A 24,251-nucleotide genomic window follows, 5' to 3' on the forward strand; every position below is an offset into this window, starting at 1 on the left:
GAGCACAGACTGCATCAGAATCAGTGGGGTGGCGGCCGGGGACCTACCGTCCAAGGTCTCCACGCAGAGCTGCAGGCCCAGGTTGTGTCGTGGGTTGACCACCCAGTGGTTGCTGGTGGCTGTGATGTCGAACACCAGCCAGCCCTCCTCCGAGGCCCAGAGGGTGCGGCTGTCCAGCAGGAACAGGTCTGACTCCCTGCAAGAGAGGAGGAGAGACACAGGCTCCAGGTCAGCAGGGCGTGGCTCGGTCACCCTGTCACCAGACTGCTGCTGGAGAGAAGGAGCATGTAGAGTAGGGGAGGCAGGAGGAGGTCCCCTGGGCCCCCAAAAGTGGCTGCATCAGAGCAAGATCCAGGCCTGAAGACCTCCTAAGAGCTGTGATGCGAAAAGGGGGTACAGAAGTGGCATTAAGAGATACATAGAGGGGACACAGAGCTGCTCCGAGGCAAACTCACCTTCCTACTTGTTGGGGGCACACCGATGGACAGGGTACGGGAAGGCCAGAATTCACAGCCTCTGTGTTGCTGGGCATCTCAGGGAACGGAGGCCCACATTTGTTAGATCTCTCACCATTTGCCAGGTACTGCCCCAAGTATTCTACACACATTATCTCATTCAACCCTCACAACCCTATGGTTTCGTGATATTATCATCTCCATTGATCATGGTAAAGCCATGATTGCCCCAGGTCATTGAGCCAGGAAGTTACTGAGTTGGGGCGTGAGCTCAGGTCACTGAGCACCAGTGCACATGATCTTCATTTCCATGACCTGCAACTTCTTCATAAGCTCAAAAGCAGTAGGAGGTAAACTCCTAGACTTCACATTTTTATGAATAGAGATAACTCTTTAATACTCTCTTCCTCATATTTTGCAGTAGTAAAATGGGTAAAACTACAACTGATGTTGTAATGGATGGAAGATGGATAGATGAGTAGATGCATGGGTGGATGGGTGGGTGGATGGATGGATGGGTGGGTGGATGAGAAGATGGATGGGTAGGTGGGTGGATAGGTGGGTGGATGGATGGATGGATGGATGGACAGGTGGATGGGTGGTTGGGTGGGTAGATGGATAGGTGGATGGGTAGGTAAATGGGTGGATGGGTGGGTGGATGAATGGATGGATGGGTGGGCAGATGGATTGATGGATGGATGGATGGATGGATGGATGGATGGATGGATGGATGGGTGGACAGATGGATGGGAATGTGATGGGTGGTTGGGTGGGTAGATACCCAGGTAGGTGGATGGGTAGATAGATGGGTGGATGGGTGGGTGAATGAATGGATAGATGGATAGATGGATATAGATGGGTGGGTGGTTGGGCAGGTAGATGGGTAAGTGGATAGATGGGTAGAAGGATGGATGGGTGTGTGGATAAGAGGATTGATGGGTGGGTAGGTGAATAGGTAGATGGGTGGATGGATGGATGGATGGATGGATGGATGGATGGATGGATGGACAGGTGGATGGGTAGGTGGATGGGTGGTTGGGTGGGTAGACGAATGGAATAGGTGGGTGGGTCGTTGGCAGGTAGATGGGTAGGTGGATGGGTGAATAGAAGGATGGATGGATGGATGGATGGATGGATGGATGGATGGATAGGTGGATGGGTAGGTGGATGGGTGGTTGGGTGGGTAGACAAATGGAATAGGTGGGTGAGTCACTGGCAGGTAGATGGGTAGGTCGATGGGTGAATAGAAGGATTGATGGATGGATGGATGGATGGATGGGTAGGTAAATGGGTGGATGGGTGGGTGGATGAATGGATGGATGGGTGGGCAGATGGATTGATGGATGGATGGATAGGTCGTTGAATTTTTACCTTCGTTGTAGTAGAATTCTAGAACAAGGTAACATCTTGTGCAGTTTTACTTATAAGCATTCAAAGTTTCAATATTTGGAGTCCTTCAATAATCAGTTAAAATATTTGAGCCCCCACATTGTGCCAGACACTGGGGTACAATGAACAACACCTAACCAGCCCCTCCCCCAGGGCACTGACATTCTCCATCATATCTGGAGTGACCTAATTTTCCTGGGAATTATGGTGAATCCTCTCTGCTCACACATAAAGGCGTGAGATGTAGTGGCATCTCCGCTCGAACTTATCGAGCACTTACCATGCGTCAGGCTCCGGGTTGAAATGCCTGACCAGCATCAGGTCAGCACTGAGTCCTTACTACAACTCTCTGTGGTGGATAATAGTATCACCTGTGCCATCGTGCAGACCCCAAAACTGAGGCTCAGAAAGGCATGGCTGTCTGCCTGGGGTTACCAGGGGTCACCGTGTGTGAAGACACAGTCAAGGCTGGACTGAAATCCAACCAGACGACCTGCAAGCCCAAGCTTGCAACCACCCATGAACACCATTCTTCTGGACACTTCCTTTGCTCGGATGTAACTGTCGTCATTTCAGCAAGTCAAACTCATCGTGATATAAGACATTAAGCCATCAGCTGGCGCCGAGGAGCAGATGCCCCCTTTGCCAGGCACACATCTATTGGCCTCGGTCCCTGAATCTCCGGTTACCAGTCATCCCTATTCATCTCTCCTGTATGGCCCGGACACTCCTTGTTTGTGAGGTCAGCAGAACTGTAATTCTGCAGCGTGGTGTGCCGTAACACACTGACATCCACCAGTCCCCTTAACGGGAACAAGACTCGTGAGAAGTCCCACGGAAGAGAAATCAGTAATTTCAGCCAGTGTCTCACATTCGCTGTAATGCAGAACCCACTGGAAATGTATGGGGAGGTAAACAGGTCACCCAGAGAAGCCTACACAGGGATGGAGAAGCAGCCTCGGAGCAAGATGGGAGCCACAGCAGGTGTGAGGACATGGGGCTGTGTCATCCAGCAGAGCCGTGGAAGGCAGGACTGGAGTTCGATTTCTCTCTTGCATCGCTCCGTCCCAGAGTCCGAGAGCGGGGAACCTAGCTGGCTTGGACAAGTTGGTGCCCCGCCCGTGGCCATGGGAGGGCAGGGCACCCCACGGTGACGGACAGCCTCCCCGGGGCCACAAGACAGGAACCTAAGGGTTATCTGCATCCACGTCCCCCCCTGAATCTCGCTTTTTAGCTCATACTCAACAATGGCCAGAACCTGATTCAGAAAAAAACCGAATTCTATCACCAGTGTGTGTGAATGGGCCGCGACTGCCGACCTGGCCAACGGCACGCAGCCCAACAGCACAGGCCTGCCACACTCGAGTCCCCGATGGGCGCACTCCCCGCTCCCGTACAGGGAGATGACAGGCGCCGGGGCGGCCCCATTAGAGCCACAGGGACCTTGAGGACCCTCCCTCAGCCCATCGCGTCCCAACTGAGTAACAGCGAGACGGTCTTTGACGACCACGCCGCTTCGGCTTTGTCCCTGTACCCCTGCCAGGCAGCCCGACAGCTGGCGTGGGTGGGGGACGTCCACGCAGGTTTCGAACTCACAAACAGGAGTCTCCCGCCGTCTTGGTCTCCGCTCTGCCGCGGTGACTCCCGGGCCGTGGCGCGCCGCCAACACTGTCAGAGCACCAGTCAGCTGTTCGCAACAATAACAGGCGGGGAAGGAAGCCCGATCCACATCAAAACAGCTCCCCCGCGCAGGCAGGCTCCCGGGGCCCTCGTGGGAAGCGTCCACACCGCAGCACAGAAGTCGCAAACCTGGGTGGTGGCTTTGCTGGAAATTGTTATTTGCAGGAAAATGTGACCAGATATCTGGATAAACCCTTATGGGCAGTAAAACAAATAGTAACTGAGGGCCTCGGAGCCGTGCACGCCTTGCCAAACGATACTAAACATTCCTATTACAGCCGTGACACCGCGCGCCAGATGTTACAGGCCAGCGTTGACTCATCCCGTGAATCAGCGCAGCGCACGGCTCCCCGCCCCCGGGGCACGGTCTGCAGTTGTCCCAGGCCTGCCTGCAAGAGGCCGAGGCACCGGGGCACGGAGGCAGGGCAGTCTTAGCCAGCCGGGGAGCAGGGGATGCTAGCACGGGCTTTGCTTCTGCACCAAAGGTCCGGCCGCAAGGCCAGCACGTCCACAGGGATGGGTGGGAGGGGGGAGGCCCTTCTGGCTGCCACCTGGCGCACCTCATTAGAGCACAGCGGTGCACACGCCCAGGAGGAACCAGAGGAGCCCCTTGTGATGTGTTCCTTACCTTGGACACCTTGGCCTCCCGGACCCAGCCCAGCTGCGAGCGGAGGCAGGAAGACTCCGGGTGAAGGGCCCCATTCTCCCACCCCTGGCACTGCTGGGGATCCGGGTCCTTCCTCGCGTCAATCCTCTGGAGCCCCCAACGGTAAGACGGTTGATGAGCACAGTGGGCTCCAGAGAAGCGAAGCCAAGCGTCCACGCTCAGTGGCCTTGTAAGGGACAGACCCGGGCACAGCGTCGGAAGTCTGACCCCAGAACTTCAGCCCGTGAGCGCTGTCACTTCCCTGCCTCACCTCTCTCCAAAGGACAAGAGACACGGGAGGTGGTGAGATCCTGCGTGATGCAGGTTACTGTCACGACACTGCATGGAGCAGAGAAAATACTAGATAAGGTGCGAGGTCTGGGTGGTGGGGGAGGGAGGAGGGTAGGGCAAGTCAGCGGATTCCTGGGCCTCAGTTTCCTCTTCTGTAAAATGGGGGTGATGCTACCTTCCTCAGCAAAGGGGGAGACCCAAGAGAAGGCCAGCTTGGCAGCAAACTCTCAAGGCTTCCTGGGGCATCTCTGGAGTTACTCGAGCCATGCAAGTGCTTGGTGCACGTTCCCTGCTGTGGATCTGTCTTCGTCCCCAATTTTTTTTAAAGATTTTATTTATTTATTCATAAGAGACATACAGAGAGGCAGAGACACAGGCAGAGGGAGAAGCAGGCTCCATGCAAGGAGCCCAATACAGGACTCGCCGGGATCACGACCTGAGCTGAAGGCAGACACTCAACCACTGAGCCACCCAGGTGCCCTGGCCTCTGCTGTATCATGACTGCCTAAAATCCACACGTCAATAGACTCAGTCAATCCACTCACTTCAACTCCAAAGTTCATCAGACAAGTATACTAGGACGTTCAGAGTCATAGACTTTCTGCAAATAGGGCCGCCCCCAATTCCCCCCACCTTGGCACCCAACTACAGCCCTCCCATAAATCACCGGGGTCTGTTCCCCACCTCTGAAGTCTGGGCTGACCTTGCAACTTGCTCTGATCAGCAGGACCCAGTGCAAGTGCGGCCTGGCTACGTCCAAGGCTTAGCAGTTCCATGTTTGCTCTCTGGGAAGCCACAGCCGCTGGATCAAGAAATCAGACTGCTGTGCTCAAGAGAGAGACAGCATGGAAGGGGGCAGAGGCCATGGGGAGGAGGGTCTAGAAACAGAGAAACCGCGCCAGCCCCCAGACGAGGTGCCTTCTTGGGTGTTTCTGACCCGGCCACACTGCCAGCTTCATCAGTGACCACAGCAGACACCGCGGAAAGTACAAGAGCCTCGCAGCTGAGCCCTGCCCAAATTTCTGAGCAACAAAATGACTGCTGATTTATCCACTGTGTTGTGGGTAGTTTGTCCCTCACAGGGACAGAACCCAAACCATAGTTACACTGCGTATTACAGGAAAACTGAAAACCATCTCCCGGGAGAAGGTTTTACCAGAGACACTGGTAAAAACATGGTGCACCTCAAGTGCCGCACAGCTGCTTGTTCCAAGGACCGTACAAACCAACCCTTCTGGACGAGGGGGAAATCAGGTACCAAGTGACATGGTGTTGTAACACAGAATGTGTAACGCACATTTCTGGAGAAACGCAAAATGCTAACGGCAAAAAAAAAGGAAATAAAATCTGAGCCTAAGGCCACGTAATGTGCCTTAAGAATTTAAACAGGAAAAAAAAAAATAAAAATAAAAAAATAAAAAAATAAAAAAAGAATTTAAACAGGAATATAAAAGCCTTGGGACATCCGGGTGGCTCGATGGTTGAGCGCCTCCCTTCAGCTCAGGTCATGATCCTGGAGACCCAGGATCAAGTCCCAGTTCGGGCTCCCTGCAGGGAGCCTGCTTCTCCCTCTGCCTGTGTCTCTCTCTCTCTGTGTCTCGTGAACAAATAAACAAAATCTTAAAAAAACAAAAACAAAGACAAAAAGAACCACAATAAGGTAACACCTCACACCACCAGGATGGCTAAAACCAAAACAGACAGTAACAAGTGTTGGCAGGGATACAGGGCAGCTAGAGCGCTTGGACCTTTCTCACGGGAATGTGAAATGGTGCAGCTGCTGTGGACACTAGTCTGGCCGTTCTCCGAAAGGCAAAAGACAGAGCTACCATTTTGGGGTAACTTTACTACCCAAGAGAAATAAGAAAATAGATCTGTACAAAATCTGATTCACAGATGTTCAGAGCAGCGTTATTCAAAAGTGGAAATGAAAAAAAAAAAGTGGAAATGACTCAAAAATCCATCAACCGATAAATGAATAAACCAAGTACGGTAAATCCACACAACGGGAAGTTGTCTGGGAGTAAGAGGGAACCTGCGACCACGTGGATGAACTCTGAAATCATCACCCGAGTAAAAGAAAGCAGACACCAGACCACATGTGGTGTGATCCCATTTATAGGAAATGTCCAGAGATACAAGAGAGCTCGGCAGTTGCCAGTGGCTGGGAGGGTGGGAGCTAGTGGGCACGGAGTTTCCTTTTGGGCTGATGAAAATGTGGAATAGTGGTGACGGTCACACAGCTCGGAATAGACTAGAAACCACTGAACTGTACGCGTTACAAGGGTGGACGGCTACATGGTGTGAATCGTACCTCAATAAATCTATTATTTTCTTAAACGGATAAAGCCAATGTAAGCCTAAAATTTAAAATGCAGAGCCATTACGCTAACGATACGCTCAGGCTTGCACACCTACGTGCCAAAGGCCTACGTGCACACACCCGGCGTCTGAGCAGCGCTCCTCCCTGCACCGCTGCCCTCGGCCCGGCATGTGTTCATGGATACCGCCCCGGCGCAGCTGGCACCTTCTACCTCTGAGGGAAGCGAGGTCGACACGGGCAACACGTCCCCAGGCTCTAACCGATCCGCGCTACGAACCCTCGGCCCCCCTTCCGTGGCTGCGGGACCCGCTCCCCCCAGGCCCACAGAGGAGCGGCTGAGCCGGGATGCGAACGTGGCCTCCCTGCAGCCCCTCCTGCCGCTCCCGCTCCCGAGGAAAGCTGCAACAGCCAGACCCCGGAGGTCAACCTCGCTCGCCCAGACTCAGGCGGCCCTGAAGCCCTGCTGTCTGCGAGGCGTGAACCTCCGGTGACCCCGACGTCGCGGCACTGAGGGCTGTTAATGTTTAACCAGCGGCCTGGGAACAGGGTGTTGCTGGGGCCTGCGGCCTCCTCCTCCTCCCGGGGACAGCGCTGAGAACCACTGACATCTCACCCACAGAGAGAAGCGGGAGCCACCACCAGAGCTGCCTTCCAGCGCCTCACGGCCCACCTCCCCTGGAAAGTTCCACCACACCGGAAAAGTGGGTATTTTTAAGTCTCCAACGTGGGAAGGTGGAAAGTCCTTTTTCCCCCCCCCCCTCTGGCTCCTTAGGAACTATTCAGAGCCGGTGATCTCAGGGGCCTTCACCACGACCCACTCCCAGAGCAGTAGGATCCCTCGGGGGACGTGGGGTGCCAGCCGCGGACCAGGGCCTCAGAGAGAGCAGCACGCCCGACAGTACGGCCCTGGAGCTGGCAAATGGCCAGCGTGGGAGCCTGAGGATTCCCTGGCCCGGGGCGCTGCCGGCAGGAGCAGGGGCCACGGGAAACAGACCCCGGCGCCTCCCCCAGGGCCCGCTGGCTGTCCCCAGACCGAGCCCCCGTCCTGCAGCCATGTGGGGACGATGCCTCCTCCCGCCTCCAGCCAGCGGGTCCCCACAGATGGAGGCCTTCAGAGCTGGCCCTGGAAATCTACTGCCCTTGCTTTAATTTTCAGCTTGGGAGGCCAGACCTTGTGCGTGGGCCACTGTGGCCACACGGGGATAGCCTGGTCTGGGCCTCAGTCTCGGGGAGTAGGAAGCAAAACACTCCCGCCATCCTAGCCTGCCATCCAGCTTGACCGTCCCTCAGGGGCTCCTCAGACATAGCCCGTCTCCTTCAGGGAGCCCACGCAGCTGGGGTTTGGAAGGGCCGCATGGGGAGGCGCCCAGGGTCTCTCCCCTGGCAGCCAGGGTGCCCAGCACCCCAACACCGAGGCCTGGGGAGCTGCTGTGCCACCAAGTGCAGGTGACATTCTCTCACCTAACCCTCCCTCCTCCAATGGGCTACATACGGTCGACGTGACCATAAGAACCTGCTTTATAGATGAAACAGTGGAGGCACAGATGAGTTCTGAAAGTGTCCCCAGGCGGTGAGTGGCAGGCCCCAGACAGGCAGTGACGTGAAGCCAGCCTTCCCATTGGGACCCCCAGCCAGGAGTCCTCCTGGGGGTTCGAGGGTGTGGAGAGAATCGAGGAGAACGTGGCTGGCCCAGTGCCAAGTGGCACCCATCAAGGAAAGAGAAATGAATTTCAGGATGTTAGGTGCGCAGAATCACACACACACGGACACACACACCCCCGATGCCCACGTCTGAATCCCCAGAACCCATGACTCGTCGAGGCAAGTGGGCTCTGCAGATGTGATTCAGTTAAGGACGCGAAGCTGGGAGATGCTTCTGGGCTCTGCAGGTGGCTCCGTGTCATCCCCAGGGTCCCTGCAGGGCAAAGAGGGTGACATGCCAACCAGAGACGAGGTGTGAGGACAGACGTGCAGTCACAGGGACGTGACTGCTAGCCAGAGGCCGTGAGCCAAGGAATGGGGGTGGCATCTGGGAGCTGGCAAAGACAAGGAAGCGAATCTCCGCCGGAGCCCCCAGAAGGAGGACAGCTCCCGACGCACCTCCGTGTCACTCCTGTGAGGTCCGAGAACTTCCCGCCTGCACAGACATAGGGTAGCAGCCGGGGGCCGTCTCGAGCCACTGTGTTCGTGGGGATTTGTCACAGTAGCCGATGCATTCCTGAAACCAGCCCCGGACACCCTCACCCCCGCCAGGCGCTCTGAGCGGAGCCAGACACACCACGGCAGCCCTGGCGGGGCCCTGACTCAGGAGCCGAGCGCACCCCACAGTGAAGGCAGTTGGACCCGATGGGGTGGCGTGAGGAGAGGAAGGAGCCCTCCAGGGCAGCCGAGGAAGGAAAGGCCTCGAGGGTCTCCCGAGGCAGCCCAGAGGGAGGGGCGGGCCGACCCCGCGCAGGAGGGCACGAGGGCCTCCCAGCAGAGGGCACGGGGCGTGTGAAGCAGGACAGAGGCGAGGCGGCCTCCGGCCACGGGAAGGCTCAGGTCCCAAGAGAACCGGGAAGCCGGGCGGAGGCTCCACGCAGGGGTTACCAGCAGGCCCCCTGCCCGCACCCCTGCTCGGATCCTCACCCTCACCCTGGGCTCCCTGGAACCCCGCGGGGCCCGACGCTTTACTAAAACTCCGCACGCCAGGGACTGCGGCTGGGCCTCGGGGACAGGCCCAGAAGACACAGAGCAAGAGCGAGTGTGCCAGGGAACCCCGAGCTTCCCGGGCTGACGGATGTCGCGGAGGCACTGCAGGTGTCCTGCTGGTGTGTGTGTGTGTGGGGGGGGGGTCAGGCCGGGAAGCCCGCGGCCGCCGCGCCCCTGGCTCAGACCTGCCCCAACAGCGGCCCGCGGGGCCCGGGAGGAAGCTGGTCCCGACTGGGGAGGACCCCGGGGCCCCAGCGCCTCACCTGGGGCTTCTGGGAATGCCCTGCCCTTCCTCCTTCGTCGCCCAAACCGCCCCTGGCCTCTCCGGGGCAGGATCATGAAGTCGGGGAAGTCCGAGGCTTTTTTTAAACATGCTTTCTTTAAGACGACGCAGATCCAGGAAGGCTAAAATTAAGTCATTTGGGAGGAAGGTGGAAAAACACACAAAGCGGCAAGATGCCCTCCTCCCACGGCCAGAGCATGAGTCGCCAGCCCCCGGGCTCCCCACCCCAGGACCGTCTGTCTGTCCGTCACTCTCCCTCCTCCTTTCCCGCCCCTGCCCCTCGCCTGGGCGTTCACTGGACGGTCAACAACACTCCTGTCCACAGGTTGTCGAAAGTCAGGAGGCAAATCAGCAGCCAGCAAGGTCTGGGCCTCTGGTTCCTCACCTGGCGAGGAAGGGTTTGGAGTTGACCAAGTTCTAGAAAATGCCTCCATTAATCGGACACCCAAGAGAGGAAAACGAGAGGGTCAAAAATCAAAAGGCTCCGTATTCAAATAAGGAGGCAATGCACCATCGGTGCTCCTTGAGAGACCTCATAATGTGCATTAGCTCCTTATAAAGCTTCTGAGAAGTCCTGCTGCAAAGAAATGTCTACTCTGGCCTTGGCATGTGATAAGGAGGCTTTCAAACGTGTGTGTGCACCTGGGTCATGGGGGGCAGGGGGCGGATGAGGAGGAGCAGAACGAAGAGCAGGTTTTTCCCTATTGGGGATGGAAGAACCACAGGAGAAAACAATCACGAGTTCTGAGTGGAGCCCAGCATCCTCTTTGTGAAGAAGCCCCCGGGTTTTTGGGGTCACACTTGGGTGGGCAGGGACGTAGGCATTATAACCCATGGCTGTGGATCTTAGGGGAGTTAAGGTGGAGTGACCCTGGGCAGGCCAACTTCTATCCTGCAAGTTCTTTTATTTACAAAGTGAGGGTGACTAGGAGGATTGGAGGATTGTTCTAAAAATGGAGTAAGTGGGATGATAGAGTCACGAGGCCACAGCAGGGCGGAGACCTCAAAGTCAAGGTTAATCTTCCCTCCCCCTCCCCCAGATGCAAGCAGCCCCAGCCCTCAAGCAAGGAGCCCACAACCGGGATCTGACCCTCACTTAAGATGATCTTACAAGAGGTCTGGCTCTGTGACACCCCCAGAGCTTGCTGATTCCCGCAGTCCCTGAGAGACAGGGGCTGAGGCTCAGGGAAGCCAGCAGCGCTCCTGATGGTGGAGGGGGGCTGCCACCTGGAGGAGCCCCGGGGGGGGGGGCGGTCCTATGCCCTCCCTTCCTGAGCCAACCTCCCCAGTCCCCAGCAACCGGCCAGGGCTCTCAGAACCTCAAATCCTGCCTTCAACCATCTATTAGCTCTTAGGATAAAAAGCCCGAGCTCCCTAACATGTTTCCCTACTTCCCTGGCCCCCTGTCACCCCACGGGCTGCCTGCCCGGCCCCACTGCTTTGGCCCCCCGGCCTCTCGTGGGGTGCAGCCTCCGCACACACCGTCACTCCACCTGCAGCACTGTTCCTGGTCCATTTATGCCCAGCACGCCGGTTCCTCCTCCAGCTCTCCCAGGAAGCCTCCACCGACGCCCCGATGGGCACGTTGTCACAGGACACGCTCGGGGCCTCTCCCTTCCCGCACAGAGCCTGGTGTCTAAATTTGGGTTCCCCCTTTTCCTACAGATCCTGAGCTCCCAGGCCACAAGAACCGGTCCCGCTTTGCTATTGCCGTAGACCCAGCACACGGCGTCGCACAGAGGAGGTCTCAAATGTACGTCGAGTGAAGGTGCCAGTGCCTTCAGAGGACCCCACCAGGCTGGGGGGTCAGCGGGGGCACGATTCTGGGATCACGTTCTGTAGTCTGCGTTAGTAAAAGACGAGAACCGATTTTTTTTTTTAATGACTCCAGTGTTTCCAGCAATGGATTCACCCCCCACGTCCTGGGGCCTCGGCCCACTGTGGGGCCCTGGTCACACCAGCTGGTCAGTCCCAGGCCTTGCGCAGCGCCCCCTGCAGACCCGCCCCTGCCGGCTGACCCAGGCTGACCCCCAGGGGGAGGCCGTGGGGGCTTCACCGCCCCCCAGCTTTGTACCCTCAGCACCATCAGCAACAGCTCCCTATGGGCACGAGTGCGGGGGCGCCAGGCGGGGGGACCCTGAGAGACAGGAAACCACAGCCGGGCAGGAAGCCAGTGGCAAATTCACTTCTGGACCCGACTCTTATTCCCCTTTGCTTTGGGTTCCAGAGTCTGGGCCCCAGGATTTCCGGAAACTGGGGGGGTGTCCCCCTCATTCCATTCAACCCGGGCACAAACCACACAACATCAGGAGACCGGCAGCGAGCCACGCCCGTGACCCCCGTGCTGGGGAACATCTCGGGGGTGGAACAGAAAGGCCCTTGGGGTCCCCCCCAGAAAGCAGGGCTGGCAGGAGCGGGGGCCGCCGTGGGGCTGCTGGGCGGCCGTGGCCCCAGGGGTGGAGGCGGGCGGGCCGCGCCGACGACACACTCATCCTCCCGGACCTGCCCTGGTCGCCCCATTTCCTCCGGCCTCCAGCTCCAGACCAAAATAGAACGAGGTGAAGTCGGCCTCTTTCACGCACACTCAAGGGATAAACAAACCAACACAAACACAGCTTTCCTGCTGGGTCATCTTCCCTCCCTCCCGCCTCCCGCCCTCTCTCCTCTCTCCTTCTCTCTCTCTCTTTTTCTTAAAAGAACCACAGGCTGTTTTAGGACTCCGAAGCCAGAGGCAGGAAAGTGAAGCAGGCCGACGTCGGGAAGGGAAGGGAACCACCTGGCGCGAGCTTCGGGCGATCACCAACCAAAGTCAAGGTTTTCAAAAACAAAGGTCCGGGGGATCCCTGGGTGGCTCAGCGGTTTGGCGTCCGCCTTCGGCCCAGGCCATGATCCTGGAGTCCCGGGATCGAGTCCCTGGAGCCTGCTTCTCCCTCTGCCTGTGTCTCTGCCTCTCTCTGTGTCTGTCATGAATAAATAGATAAAATCTTAAAAAAAAAAAAAAAAAAAAACATAAAGGTCTGACCCTGGGCCCTTACACAGAAGACTGGTGGCCAGAGGGGAGGCTGAGGAAGCTCTCGGGAAGCCCACGCCAGGCCCGGTGCCCGCGCCCCACACCGCTGAGCCCCCCAACGGCCCTGCCAGCTGGACCCTCCATCATACCTTCCATCGTATTTTGGGGACCCCCCCCAGCTGCTGAAAGTGGATCCTGAGTTACTTAAGTGCAAGTAATCTGAGAAGTGACCCCAGGAACCCCCTGGAGGGGAGAGGGAACACGAGGCAGGGATGGAACAAAGGCCCAACGGGACACCGTGTGCATCTGGGGCTCACACCCCCCCCCCCGGGCCCCCAGGACACGGCATGAACCCAGCTCAGCCTGGTGCTTCCCACGGTGACAAGAGGCTGCGGGATTCATCTCCAGGGCCCCTGACCACCAGCAATGGAGGGCTGCTCCCCGGGGCCTTGGCTCCTCCGCGGGCTGCACACATTCCCAGGGTGAGAGGAGACCCTGGGGCAGGAGAGGCCAGTGCTGCGCGGGAGCATCCGGGTCCGGCCACCTCACGGGGGAAGGACGGCCTCCGTCCGAGGCCACAGCTGGCGATGCCAACATGGCAGGAGTCACTGCCCTCGGGGTGGCCAGCAGGGGCCGGAGGAGAAACTGCTTCCAAGACTCGGGGCAGGGACACCCACCCCAAACGTGGTGCCAGCGAGAGGAGACAGTGACAGAGGAAGGCAGCCCCCCTTTACTGCCCAGGAAGCAAGACCGTGGGCGTCACAGGTTTTTCTGGGGATTCAGGCTCTGGAGATGCGCCCCCTGGACCCCCGATGGGAGAGGGATCTGAAGCCGGGTTCTGTCGGCAAAAACTTTCCAAAGAGAACCCCCATTTCCTTTCCTTTGACAAGAGGTTTCTCTGGAGGCTCCTGGTTCTGACAATCCCATCTGACTCACGGACCATCCTGCCCTCCCTCCTCCACTCCCCCCCCCACCCCGTGGGCCCAAACCCCAAGTCAAAGGTTGAGTGCTAACCTCTAACCCCACAACATCGAGGGGGAAAAAGAAGTCTGCTTGGGGACCCAGGTATCATCTTTAAAGAGTCCTTAATTAGGTCCTAAAGAAGAGTTGGAAAAAAACCCATTCCTTAAAAGACTCTTATATCCATTCATCTTTCAACGGACCCCGAGGCTCCTTCCAGTTTGGCTATTGTGGACATTGCTGCTAGAAACATCGGGGTGCAGGCGTCCCCGTGTTTCATTGCATCTGCATCTTTGGGATAAAGAAAATGTGGTTTATGTATACAATGGAACATTCCTCAGCCATTAGAAATGACAAATACCCACCATTTGCTTCAACGTGGATGGAACTGGAGGGTATTATGCTGAGTGAAGTAAGTCAATCGGAGAAGGACAAATAGTGTATGTTCTCATTCATTTGGGGAATATAAATAATAGTGAAAGGGAATATAAGGGGAGGGAGAAGAAATGTGTGGGAAATATCAGAAAGGGAGACAGAACATGAAGACTCCTAACTCTGGGAAACGAACTAGGGGTGGTGGAAGGGAAGGAGGGCGGGGGTGGGGGTGAATGGGTGACGGGCACTGAGGGGGACACTTGACGGGATGAGCACTGGGTGTTATTCTGTATGTTGGCAAATTGAACACCAATAAAAAATAAATTTACTATTTAAAAAAAAGGCTCTTATAATCTAGTCTTCATTCAAGAAGCAAAACCATTTGCTCTATGCCAGGCCCTGGAGGGTGGGTGAAAGCACCAAAGGGCTACATGGTGCACCAGGCTGAGGGCCTAGTAGGGATCTTGACTCCCAGCTGTCCGGGTTGAGAAGACAGCGAGACGCCAACGCAAGGGGGGATCTGGGCTAGATTTTCAAGTAGGCAAGGTTGTGGGGGCACCTGGCTGGCTCACCCAGGACAGCACATGGCGCTCGACCTTGGGGTCGGGGGTTTGAGCCCCGCACTGGGTGCAGAGGTTACTTCAATAAATAATAAATAAGTAAACTTAAAACAATAAAATACAAAGAAAATATAAAATACAGAAAGAGTCAGATTAAAAAAAAATAATAGGGATCCCTGGGTGGCTCAGCAGTTTAGCACCACCTTCAGCCCAGGGCGTGATCCTGGAAACCCGGATCGAGTCCCATGTCAGGCTCCCTGCATGGAGCCCGCTTCTCCCTCTGCCTGTGTCTCTGCTTCTCTCTCTCTCTCTCTCTCTCTCTCTCTCTTCTCTCTCTCTCTCTTTCATGAATAAATAAAATTTAAAAATAAAAATAAAAAAATAATAATAACAACAACAACAACAATAATAATGTAGGTAGGATTGTGACAGACCAGCAGCAGTGGGAGAGGGTGACAGAGAGACGCTCTGTGAAAAGCTGGTTTGGGGAAGGTCGTCAGAAACAAGCAACATCTAAGAAGGTCAGAGAGAGAAGTACCTAAAGGGACATGACCACGGAAAGTCATGTGGTGTCCTGGACGGGATCCTGCAACCGAAGGAAGGCATTAGGATAAAGAAAAATCTGGATAAATTGTCCGGATAAATTACTGACCTTAGTTAATAAATAACAATGCATCATCATGGGTTCATTTTTTATAACAAATGCACCCTACTAATGTCAGATGTTAATGGGAGGAGCTGGTTACAGTGAGTATGGGAATTCTCTGTACTAGCTACTCAGTTTTCCTATGTCTAAAATTTCTAAAAAAAAAAAAAAAGAAACTAAGAAAAAAAAAAGAAAGAAAGAAAGAAAGAAAGAAAGAAAAAGAAAAAGAAAAAGAAAAAGAAAAAGAAAAAGAAAAAGAAAAAGAAAAAGAAAAAAGTCTAATAAAAAGTGTATTTTTTAAAAATCTGGTTTGGGGGTGTAGGTGTGGGAATTAAACTAGAGTAGAAGACTGGACAGACAGGGAAATGGGGTGAGAAAAGCAGTGGCCCGAAAATGAGGGGTCTCCAGAGAAAAGGGGGAGTGCAAATGCCAACCTGGCCACACGGGAGGGCACGCATGCAGGCACGCGTGTGTAGGTGTGTGTGTGCATCAATGTGTGTCTGTATATACGTCTGTGTTTTGTGTGTCTGTGTGCATGACTGTGCGTGTCTATGTGTGTGCATGTCTGTGTGGGCGTGTGTGTGTGTGTCTGTGTATCTGCACAGGAGACAGCTGGAAATGAGGCTGGAGCTGGACTGTGGGTGGTGTGCCCTTGGACTCAAATATTGGAATTTCAAGGTATAGATGCAAGCTATTCAAGTAGAGCCACATTTTCATTTTGCACTGGGTCTCACTAATGACGTGGCCAGTCCCAGGCACTTGGTCTTAACAATGAATAGTAACAGCTACAACCTGTATGATTCCAACCACAGGGCACTCTGGAGAAGGCAAAATCATAAAGACAATAAAAAGATCAGTAGTCGCCAGGGTTTGGGGAAGGGGAGGGATGAACAGGGGGGGCCCAGAAGATTGTTAGGGCAGTGCAAATATTCAATATGACACTACAGTGGTGGATACAAGTCATTACACACTTATCCAAGCCCAGAGAATGGATCCCAGCAAGACTGAACCATAGGGTAAACTATGGACTTGGGGAGATGATGACGTGTCCGTGTGGGTTCATCCACGGTGACGGTTGTTCCACTGTGGCTGGAGATGTTGACGATGGGGGACAGGACACTGTACATGTGCGGAGCCAGGAGATAGAGAGGAACCCTGTATATCCTCTCCTCAGTTCTGCTGTGAACCTAAAACTTCTCTTAAAAAAAAAAAAAAAAAAAAAAAAAAAAAGAATACACATGAAGAATTCTAGTCTTGACACCTGACCTGGTGACCTGTTAGGGTCGGAAATGGAAATCTCTGTTTTTCTCTCTCTCTCTTTAAAGATTTATGTATTTATTTAAGAAAGATAGAGAAGAAGAGAGAGACAGAGAGTGTGTGCAAGCAGGAGGAAGGGCAGAGGGAGAGAAAATCTTGAAACACACTCCCTGCTGAGCATAGAGCCCGACGCAGGGCTCGCTCAATCCCAGTACCTGAGATCATGACCTGAGCGGAAGCCACCTAACCGACTGAGCCATCCAGGCGCCCTTCTGTTTTTCTCTTTAAACCTGTTCTCAGGTGGTCCTGATGACGCCTCAGCTTAGGCCTCACCATCCCAGATGCTGGGACCGAGAGAAACCGTGAGCAGGTGCTTTAGAGGGTGGACAGCGGTCAGCACGACAAACAGGAAGGTGGTCAGGACTTCCTACTGTAAGCACGCATCAGAGCAACACCATCCCCCGAGGCCCCAGAACCCCAGCACCGCAGTCCTCCGATGTGGCTGCACGGCTCCAGGGAGCTTCCCCCCACAAGGTGCCAGCACCCACGTCGCCCGTCAGCATCCAGAGTGGAAGCGCCTGGGGACTGCCATCCGTCTCCTCCACTCCAGCGCTTCTCAAGCAGGGGACGTGTGACCACATCCGCAGATAGTTTGGGTTGCTGACACTTGGCAGTGACATCGTGGGCAGAGAGGCAAGGATGCTGCCCGACGCCCTGCAGCGCACAGGACCCCCAAGCTCACGCGGTGATCCCTGGTGACACCGCGGCGTGTCCGTCTTGCCAAGCCTGAGAAACCCCACTGATGGCGGTGGAGGCACTAACATTTAGGCGTCTTGAGCCCTGACTGGGTCAGGGGTGCAAACCTACCTCCCAAAGGCCCTGCAAGAGGAGGGAGCCACAGTCCCCCTCCTGAGACCCTAGGCGGCCCAGCTGCCTACCTCTGCCCACCGCCTTCACTTCCCCTCTGCCGGGAATATTTTCTAATTACTCACTTGCACACACGGTCCTCGTCGTGGGCTGAGCTTCCAGGAGGCCTGACCCGAGCCCCGTGGCCAGTGGGCTTCGCTCCACGGCCACTCACTGGCCGGCAAAGGCTGCCTCCCGGCGCGGAGCGGTGCTGAGCACGGGGCAGGGGGGGAGAGCCCTGCCCCATGAGCAATGCCTGCCTTGGATCCCGGAGGGGGAATGCAGGCCAGGTGTCGGCTTTCCTTCCTCCATCCTTGGAGTGGCAACGTGGAAAGCCGTGGGCATTGTGCGGCTCGGGGGAGGGGGGCGGAAGAGTGGTGCTGACAGGCTGGCAAGAGGACAAAGCAAGGAAGAACCAGCATTTGCGAGAACCTTGAGCGTTTGCCCAGACGCCTCCCTCTGCCGTGAACCTGAACCAACCGAGGACTTCCACAAGCACGGGTGACTCCTTTCAAACATCGTGACTCCTTCCCCATCCTCGCTGAGTTCACATTTGAGCAGGCCCTTCACTTCCCAGCTACAGATGACCGCTCGCGACCAAATTGAAAAATATTAATTCTCTTTGTCTCCTGCCAAAAAGGCTAAAGCAATTACAGGCCCTGATATGAAACACAGATGTTAATACATTTGGAAAAACAGGCTCCTATAGGCGAGCAGAGGTCCAAGTATGAAGTGCTTTTGGAATTAAAGCGCCAGATCAAGTTATACAGCCAGCCCCCAACGCGAAAGCCATTCTCCCCGAAATTCATTCCAGTGTAGGAAACCCAGGGCCACGGCACACACGCTGACATTTCCCTTATTTGCAGACGAGAACCAATCCACCCTTGGGTACCCACTGGCACACAGCTCTAAATAATATAATTATAATCATCACAGGGAAACTTCCCTAAGATCGAAAAGTATTATAATTACGGGCAATTTTCACTTTTTTGGAAATTGGGCTCAAATGCCGAAGAAAGACTGCAAACAAGGCATTCTCAAGTTTCAGTTCTGAAAGAGGGAACACGCTGGAAGGTTTGCCGGGACGGAGCCGTCCAGGGCTGGAGGCAGTGGGGGAGTTTCGAGGCCGGACCAGGGCTCCTCGGCCGGCACTCACTCAGACAACAGGTAACTGCTGCTTGCGTCCTGGGGCCAGGGGCCAGCTGCACGCGAGAGGCAGCCTGGTCCCACGCGTCAGGAGGCCCACGCCCTAGAAGGCCCACACACTTTCCTCCAATCACACGCACAGAGGTTTTACTGAGGGCCTACTGTGCGCCAGGCTCCAGGTACAAAGAATAGGACAGTGGGCAAAACGCAGCCAACTCCTGCCCTTCGAGGCACCTGTCCCTGCTCTGCCGCTGGGCAACCGTCATCGTCTCTGCAGCTCCCACTCTGATCTTCTGAGGCTCAACCGGGGTCCCCGACCCACCCAGCTTCCAAGTGGTGGAATGGGGGTGGATCCGGGGTCTCCAGAGCCTCTGGTCCTTCCCTCTTTGTTGCGCAGGATCGTGGAATAAGCCGGCCAGGTCTTTTGTCTTCTCTGCCTCAGTTTCCTTTCCCCCACCATTACCTGATTCCCAGGATTGCCGTGAAGGAAAAAGGAAGATGTGTATCTGCCAACCAAGGAAGAAAAACAGATGGGATGGGAGAGAGATGCAAGCTTCCTTTCTTTAATCCCTAAGCTGGTACCGTGACTCAGTTTCCCTGTCTGGGAAAAGAGGTGGGGGGTGGTACGTCCCTCGGGGGTGCTATAATGGGAGGGACTGCATGGCTAGTACTCAAGGCTAAAATTAGCCCTGTCATCATCTCTGTTCGAGAAGGCCCGTGTCTTCTCTCCATTGGGACAAGTGTCCTCACGAGGGGAGGGTGAAGGTCGGGCCCGTGAGATGACGGGCATCGCCCAAATCGCCGCAGATGCACAAGCAGCAGCCCTGACCCGCAGGCAGGTCTGCAAAGGGACCACTTCATGGGGATCGTTGCACACCTTGACCTTGGCAACCAGGTGTGAAGCCCACGTGGAGTGATCAGAAGGGGGCAGAGGCGGAGGAGGGCCCCTGGGTGGAATCGTTTGTGTCCTCTCGCAGAACGACCGCTGGACGCATCCACTCACCTCGGGAACCCTCCGCGCCACTCAGCTGCACCGTCCACAGCCCTCGAGCCCTGGGAGGACAGGCATGTGCACCCCCAGGGAGCGGATGAAGCGACTCATCCAAGGTCCCTCAGATCCTCAAAGGAGCAGCGAGGGCAAGGACCAAGTCCACTCTGGGCAGCTCCAAAAAAATCACTATCAAGGTGACACTGGGAGCAGTTACATCAGAATTCCACGGGGACCCTGTCCCCCATCTTTACTTATTACCTGGTTTGAATTCTGCCTCCAGCGTGTGACCTCAGGAGGGTCACGCAGCCACTCAGTGCCCCCAGTGATCCCATCCACAAAATGGGAGAGTATGGACCTGGTCAGTCACAGGCATGTGACCAATGGAACCTGTCACCACGGACTCCCTAACAACCCTATTCTCCCCACGAGGCCAGGCTTGGGATGAATTATGGAAGGAAACAGAAGCACAGAGATCAGAAAATCCACCGAGGCCCACCAGTCAGCCTCAGCCTGCAGGACCCGAAGCCAGTGGCACTACCTGGACTGGACAGTCTCTGCCCAGTGGGTTGTCCCTGCTTGCAGGCTCCCTGCAGGGTGCTCCCTCCGGACACGGGAGAGGATCCAAGGGGCACCAGGGCCTCTGCTCCCGCCCAAGCAGCTCTGAGCTGGGATTTGACAAAGGCGGTAAGGAAACGTGCCAACGTGTCCTTGACCAGGCTGCCCCGGACATGCTCTCCCCTGACCTTCCAGAACATTCACTGGTGCCAGGCAGCCAGCTGCTCCCTCCCTGCCCTTTGAAAAGGCTACTAGGATGCTGAATCGGCCACTCCTGGGAAAGCAGCTCAAAACCAGCGCTCCCACCCTGAGGCTGAGGTGTTGCGGTGACGCGAGCAAGGCAAGAGACAGGGACCCAGGCACTTAGGCCTTCAGGAATGGCAGAAAGGTTCCAGAAGCTTCCGGAAGCCTCTGGAGCCAGAGCCCAAGGGGACCCCTACCCTCAGCCAGCCCCATCCCTGTGCTGCTGAGATTGTCAGTCAGGGCCTGGACTACACCTGGGCTCAGTCCTGGGGAGAAAAACAATCATCTTTGAGAGACCAGGCGAGAGGGAAGCCATGGGGGCCTGGACTAGAGGGGATCTGTCCCCCTCCGTCTCTCGGGCATAGAACACGGCTCACAGATGGGGGAGAAGGGAGCTGGAAGCTAGTAAAAGGAAGCCCGGCCCCGGGCAGCCCGGGTGGCTCAGTGGTTTAGCACCTGCCTTTGGCCCAGGCTGTGATCCTGGGGTCCTGGGATCGAGTCCCATGTCGGGCTCCCTGCATGGAGCCTGCTTCTCCCTCTCTGTGTCTCTGCCTCTCTCTCTCTCTCTCTCTCTCTCTCTCTCTCTCTCTCTCTCCTGTGTATCTCTCATGAATAAATAAATAAAATCTTAAAGAAAAAAAGAAAGCCCAGCCCTGCCCCCAAGACTCTGACGTATCAGGAGCTTTAAAGGCACTCCCCACCCCACCCCGCCATCCCACCCCCGGTGATTCTAATCCACAGCCGCGGGTGAGAACCAGAGCTTGACCAGAGCTTGGAGCTTGGGAATCTCAGGCGAGGAAATCGGTACAAGTGAGAGGCTCCATGGTGCCGCCATGGCCGAGAACGTGAGCCCTGGAATCCCAGAGACCCGAGGACAAGATCCAGCTCTGCCACTTTCCAGCCACGTGACCTCAGACAAGTTACTCCCTCTCCCTGAGCCAGCCTCCACACCTGGAAAATGGGGACAAGTCTTCCCAGGATCCTTTCCAAGGCACATAAGGAAGCTGAAGGGCTCGGCACAGTCACGTCCAGAGCGCACCAAACGACGACAAGCCTAGAGCATGGGGGGGGGTGGGGGGGGTCCTGCTGTGTGACTGTGTCCCTCTGCCCAGACATGCTCCCAGTGCTGAAAGTCAGAAAAAAGTTCAAGTCTCGCTACCAAGTCCTCAACTTGCACTTAACACGAGGGAGACTGGGGCAGGGGCCACTGACCTGCACCCTGGAGCCGTCCCGGCTCTCCCAGTAGATCTCTGCTCCCAGCACCCACACCCCTTCTCCCCTGCTTCCACGGATGCAGATCATGAGGGCATCCCCTGGGAGCTTGTCAGGAATGCAGAAGCTCAGGCCCCTCCACCCCCACCCCTGCAAAAGGTGGACTCAACCTTTTCACCAGAACTATCAATCTTTTCACCAGATCCCCAGGAGCCTTGTCACCAAAGTGTTTAAGGACAAGGATGCTGCTGGGCGTCCTTCTCGAGAGGAAGAGATAAGAGCTGTGGCAGGTGTGAGTGTTCTGGGGGGGCCGGGAGGTCGCGGGGAGGGCCACTGGGGGTGACACAGCCCCACTTGGCAGCAAAGAGGCACATGCTTGCCTCCTCCCTCTCCTGGCCTCCGGCTGCCTTGGCAAACAGCCCTTGGCCCCTACTCCAGCCCGTCACAGGGACAGCTCCTTCTTCTTCAGTGACTCAGGCTGCGGCTGATCCAACCGTGGCCCCGGAGACCACTCTGAGGTCACCCTCCTGGCAACCAAAGTCCGACGCTGACCGAGGGCCATTTTTCTTCCAGCTGCCCACAGCCCCTCGACCTTGGCAGTGACTGACAGCCTTTGAGCAGGTTTTGCTGCCCTGTAGGCCTGTCCACTTTCCATGAATGAAACTGGGTAACTAATGCAACTAGGCCCGAGCTGGTCCAGCCGGAGGCTTGGGGTTCAGAAAAGGAGGGAAGCCTCTGCTCCCTCGCCCCCCCACCGCCTGCTCCCCCGGCAAGGCCACAGAAGCCAAGGCCCCCAGCCCCACTAGTCCCACAGCCTGCCAAGGGCGGCTCCGGCGGCCTCTCCAGCTGTCTGGGGCCACGCGGTGCACAGGGCCTGAGGGCTGTGGAAGGCCTCCAGCTCCGCTCATTATCGGAATTTAATCTGGATTCCGAGAGATCAAGAGGACTTGGTGGAAAGTGGCTGCCACAAGGGGAGAGATGCTGAGGCTAACCCAAAGCCAGCTAATCCCCGGCACCCCAGAGCCTTCCTGGAGCTCAGGCATGAGGCTCGCCAGAGAGCCAGATGTCCCAGCTCCACACAGCTGGGCGGCTGGCAGCAGCAAGGGCCCAGACCCCTCAGCAGGGGGAGCAGGCTGGCCGCACAGCAGGGTAGTGGGGACAGGGTCTGGGATCCTCTGGGGATCGGCCTGAAGAAGATGCATGTCCCCTCCGCACCCCCCATTGCTCCAAGTTGGGGAAATGCAAACAAGGGCCCCACTGCCACAAAAGCTTAGGCCTTCATCCCTACCGGAGACTGCAACACGAAGACATTCAGCAGAGATGGGGGAAAGCACTGCTGCAGCCAAAACCTGGAGCCCCCCACCCCCATTTTCCTTAGAAGGTTTCTGCATTCCCTGTGATGATGGTGATCATGGTGAAGAAGATGGTGGGGGGGGTGATGGTGGTGATGGTGACAGTGGTGGTGATGGTGATGATGAAGATGATGACGAATGTGGTGATGGTGATGGAGGTGGTGATTATGGTGGTGATGGTGGTGATGGTGGTGGTGGTGGCCGTGATGGTGATGGTGGTGGTGACACTAGTAACAGTGAACCGTTACCGAACACTTACTATGTTCTAAGTAAGCATGTTAACCCATTTTATCCTCTCCACAGCCCTGGGAGGTAGATGCAGTTATTATCCCTTTGTACAGAGGAGGAAACTGAGGCTCCAAGGGTCATGCCGTGTCAGGATTTGAATCCATACTCTTAATAGCCAGGCTATCCCACCTGAGGAATTTATGCATCTGAATCATTTTGCTTCTGGACTAAAAAACAAAACAACCCACCCAGAAAAAAAGCATAAATAATTTTAAAAAATTGTTTGACCTTTTAATTTCTGGAGAACAAAGGCCTTGCCTCTTTCTTTCGGGCATAAAAAGGAAATTCAGAAATCTAAAGACAGCAGCCCCTTCCTCGCCCCCCCCACTCCCTGCCTCTTTTATACGTTGCTCCTGCCATGTTATTTCCTCTGCCTGAACACGAGCTGGAGGGTTGGGGCGTGGGTCTGGTTACTTCCGCTGGTGCACAGCACATGGCAGATACTCAAACATTTGCCAACAATGGACCTGGTCTCCCAGCAAGCCAAATGCCCCCAGAGTCAGGAACCCAAAGCAAGGCTCACAGCCCCAGAGATGGCCTGTGGCCAAGCTGCTCCCTGGGGACAACCTATTATGCCCACCTTCGCCACCAGCCAGGAGCTGCCAACAGCCGCCCCACCCATCCTTCTCCCAACCACAGTGACTCAGGCCTTCTCCCTCCCCAAGGGCCTCCGGATCCACCCCATGGAACTAAGCAGGGGGCAGCAACCTTAAACCATGATGAGACAGGTGCCCACGATGCCAGCAGGTTGACACAGGCAGAAAGACGAGCAGCTGATGGCAGCCCAGTGGGGAAGCCAAGGCTTGAGTTTCATTAAGCAAGGACTCAGTAGCTCACCGCGTCTGGCACCATCATGTCCCACTGTCCTCCCTATGACCCGTGCTTGTCCCCACCTTAGGACCACCGCCTTTGCAGTTCCCCTGACACTCCCCCTGTTCTAGCCCATGCCCCATTGCCAGATCCTTCTGGTCACTCAAACATCCCCAGCTCAA

At 55.9% G+C, this 24,251-nt stretch overlaps 1 protein-coding gene across 2 annotated transcripts in view; it reads right to left on the reverse strand.

Annotated features, from left to right (window-relative positions):
* BMP7 (bone morphogenetic protein 7) overlaps nucleotides 1–24,251 on the reverse strand; it is a 92,077-nt gene that overhangs the window by 30,539 nt on the left and 37,287 nt on the right. For both annotated transcript variants that reach the window (XM_072801503.1, XM_072801504.1), the window contains exon 3: nucleotides 48–196. In XM_072801503.1, coding sequence (XP_072657604.1) covers nucleotides 48–196 — 149 coding nt within the window. The remainder of the gene's footprint in view (nucleotides 1–47; nucleotides 197–24,251) is intronic.

Source organism: Canis lupus, chromosome 26 (assembly GCF_048164855.1).
Source record: "Canis lupus baileyi chromosome 26, mCanLup2.hap1, whole genome shotgun sequence".
Taxonomy (NCBI): Eukaryota; Metazoa; Chordata; class Mammalia; order Carnivora; family Canidae; genus Canis; species Canis lupus.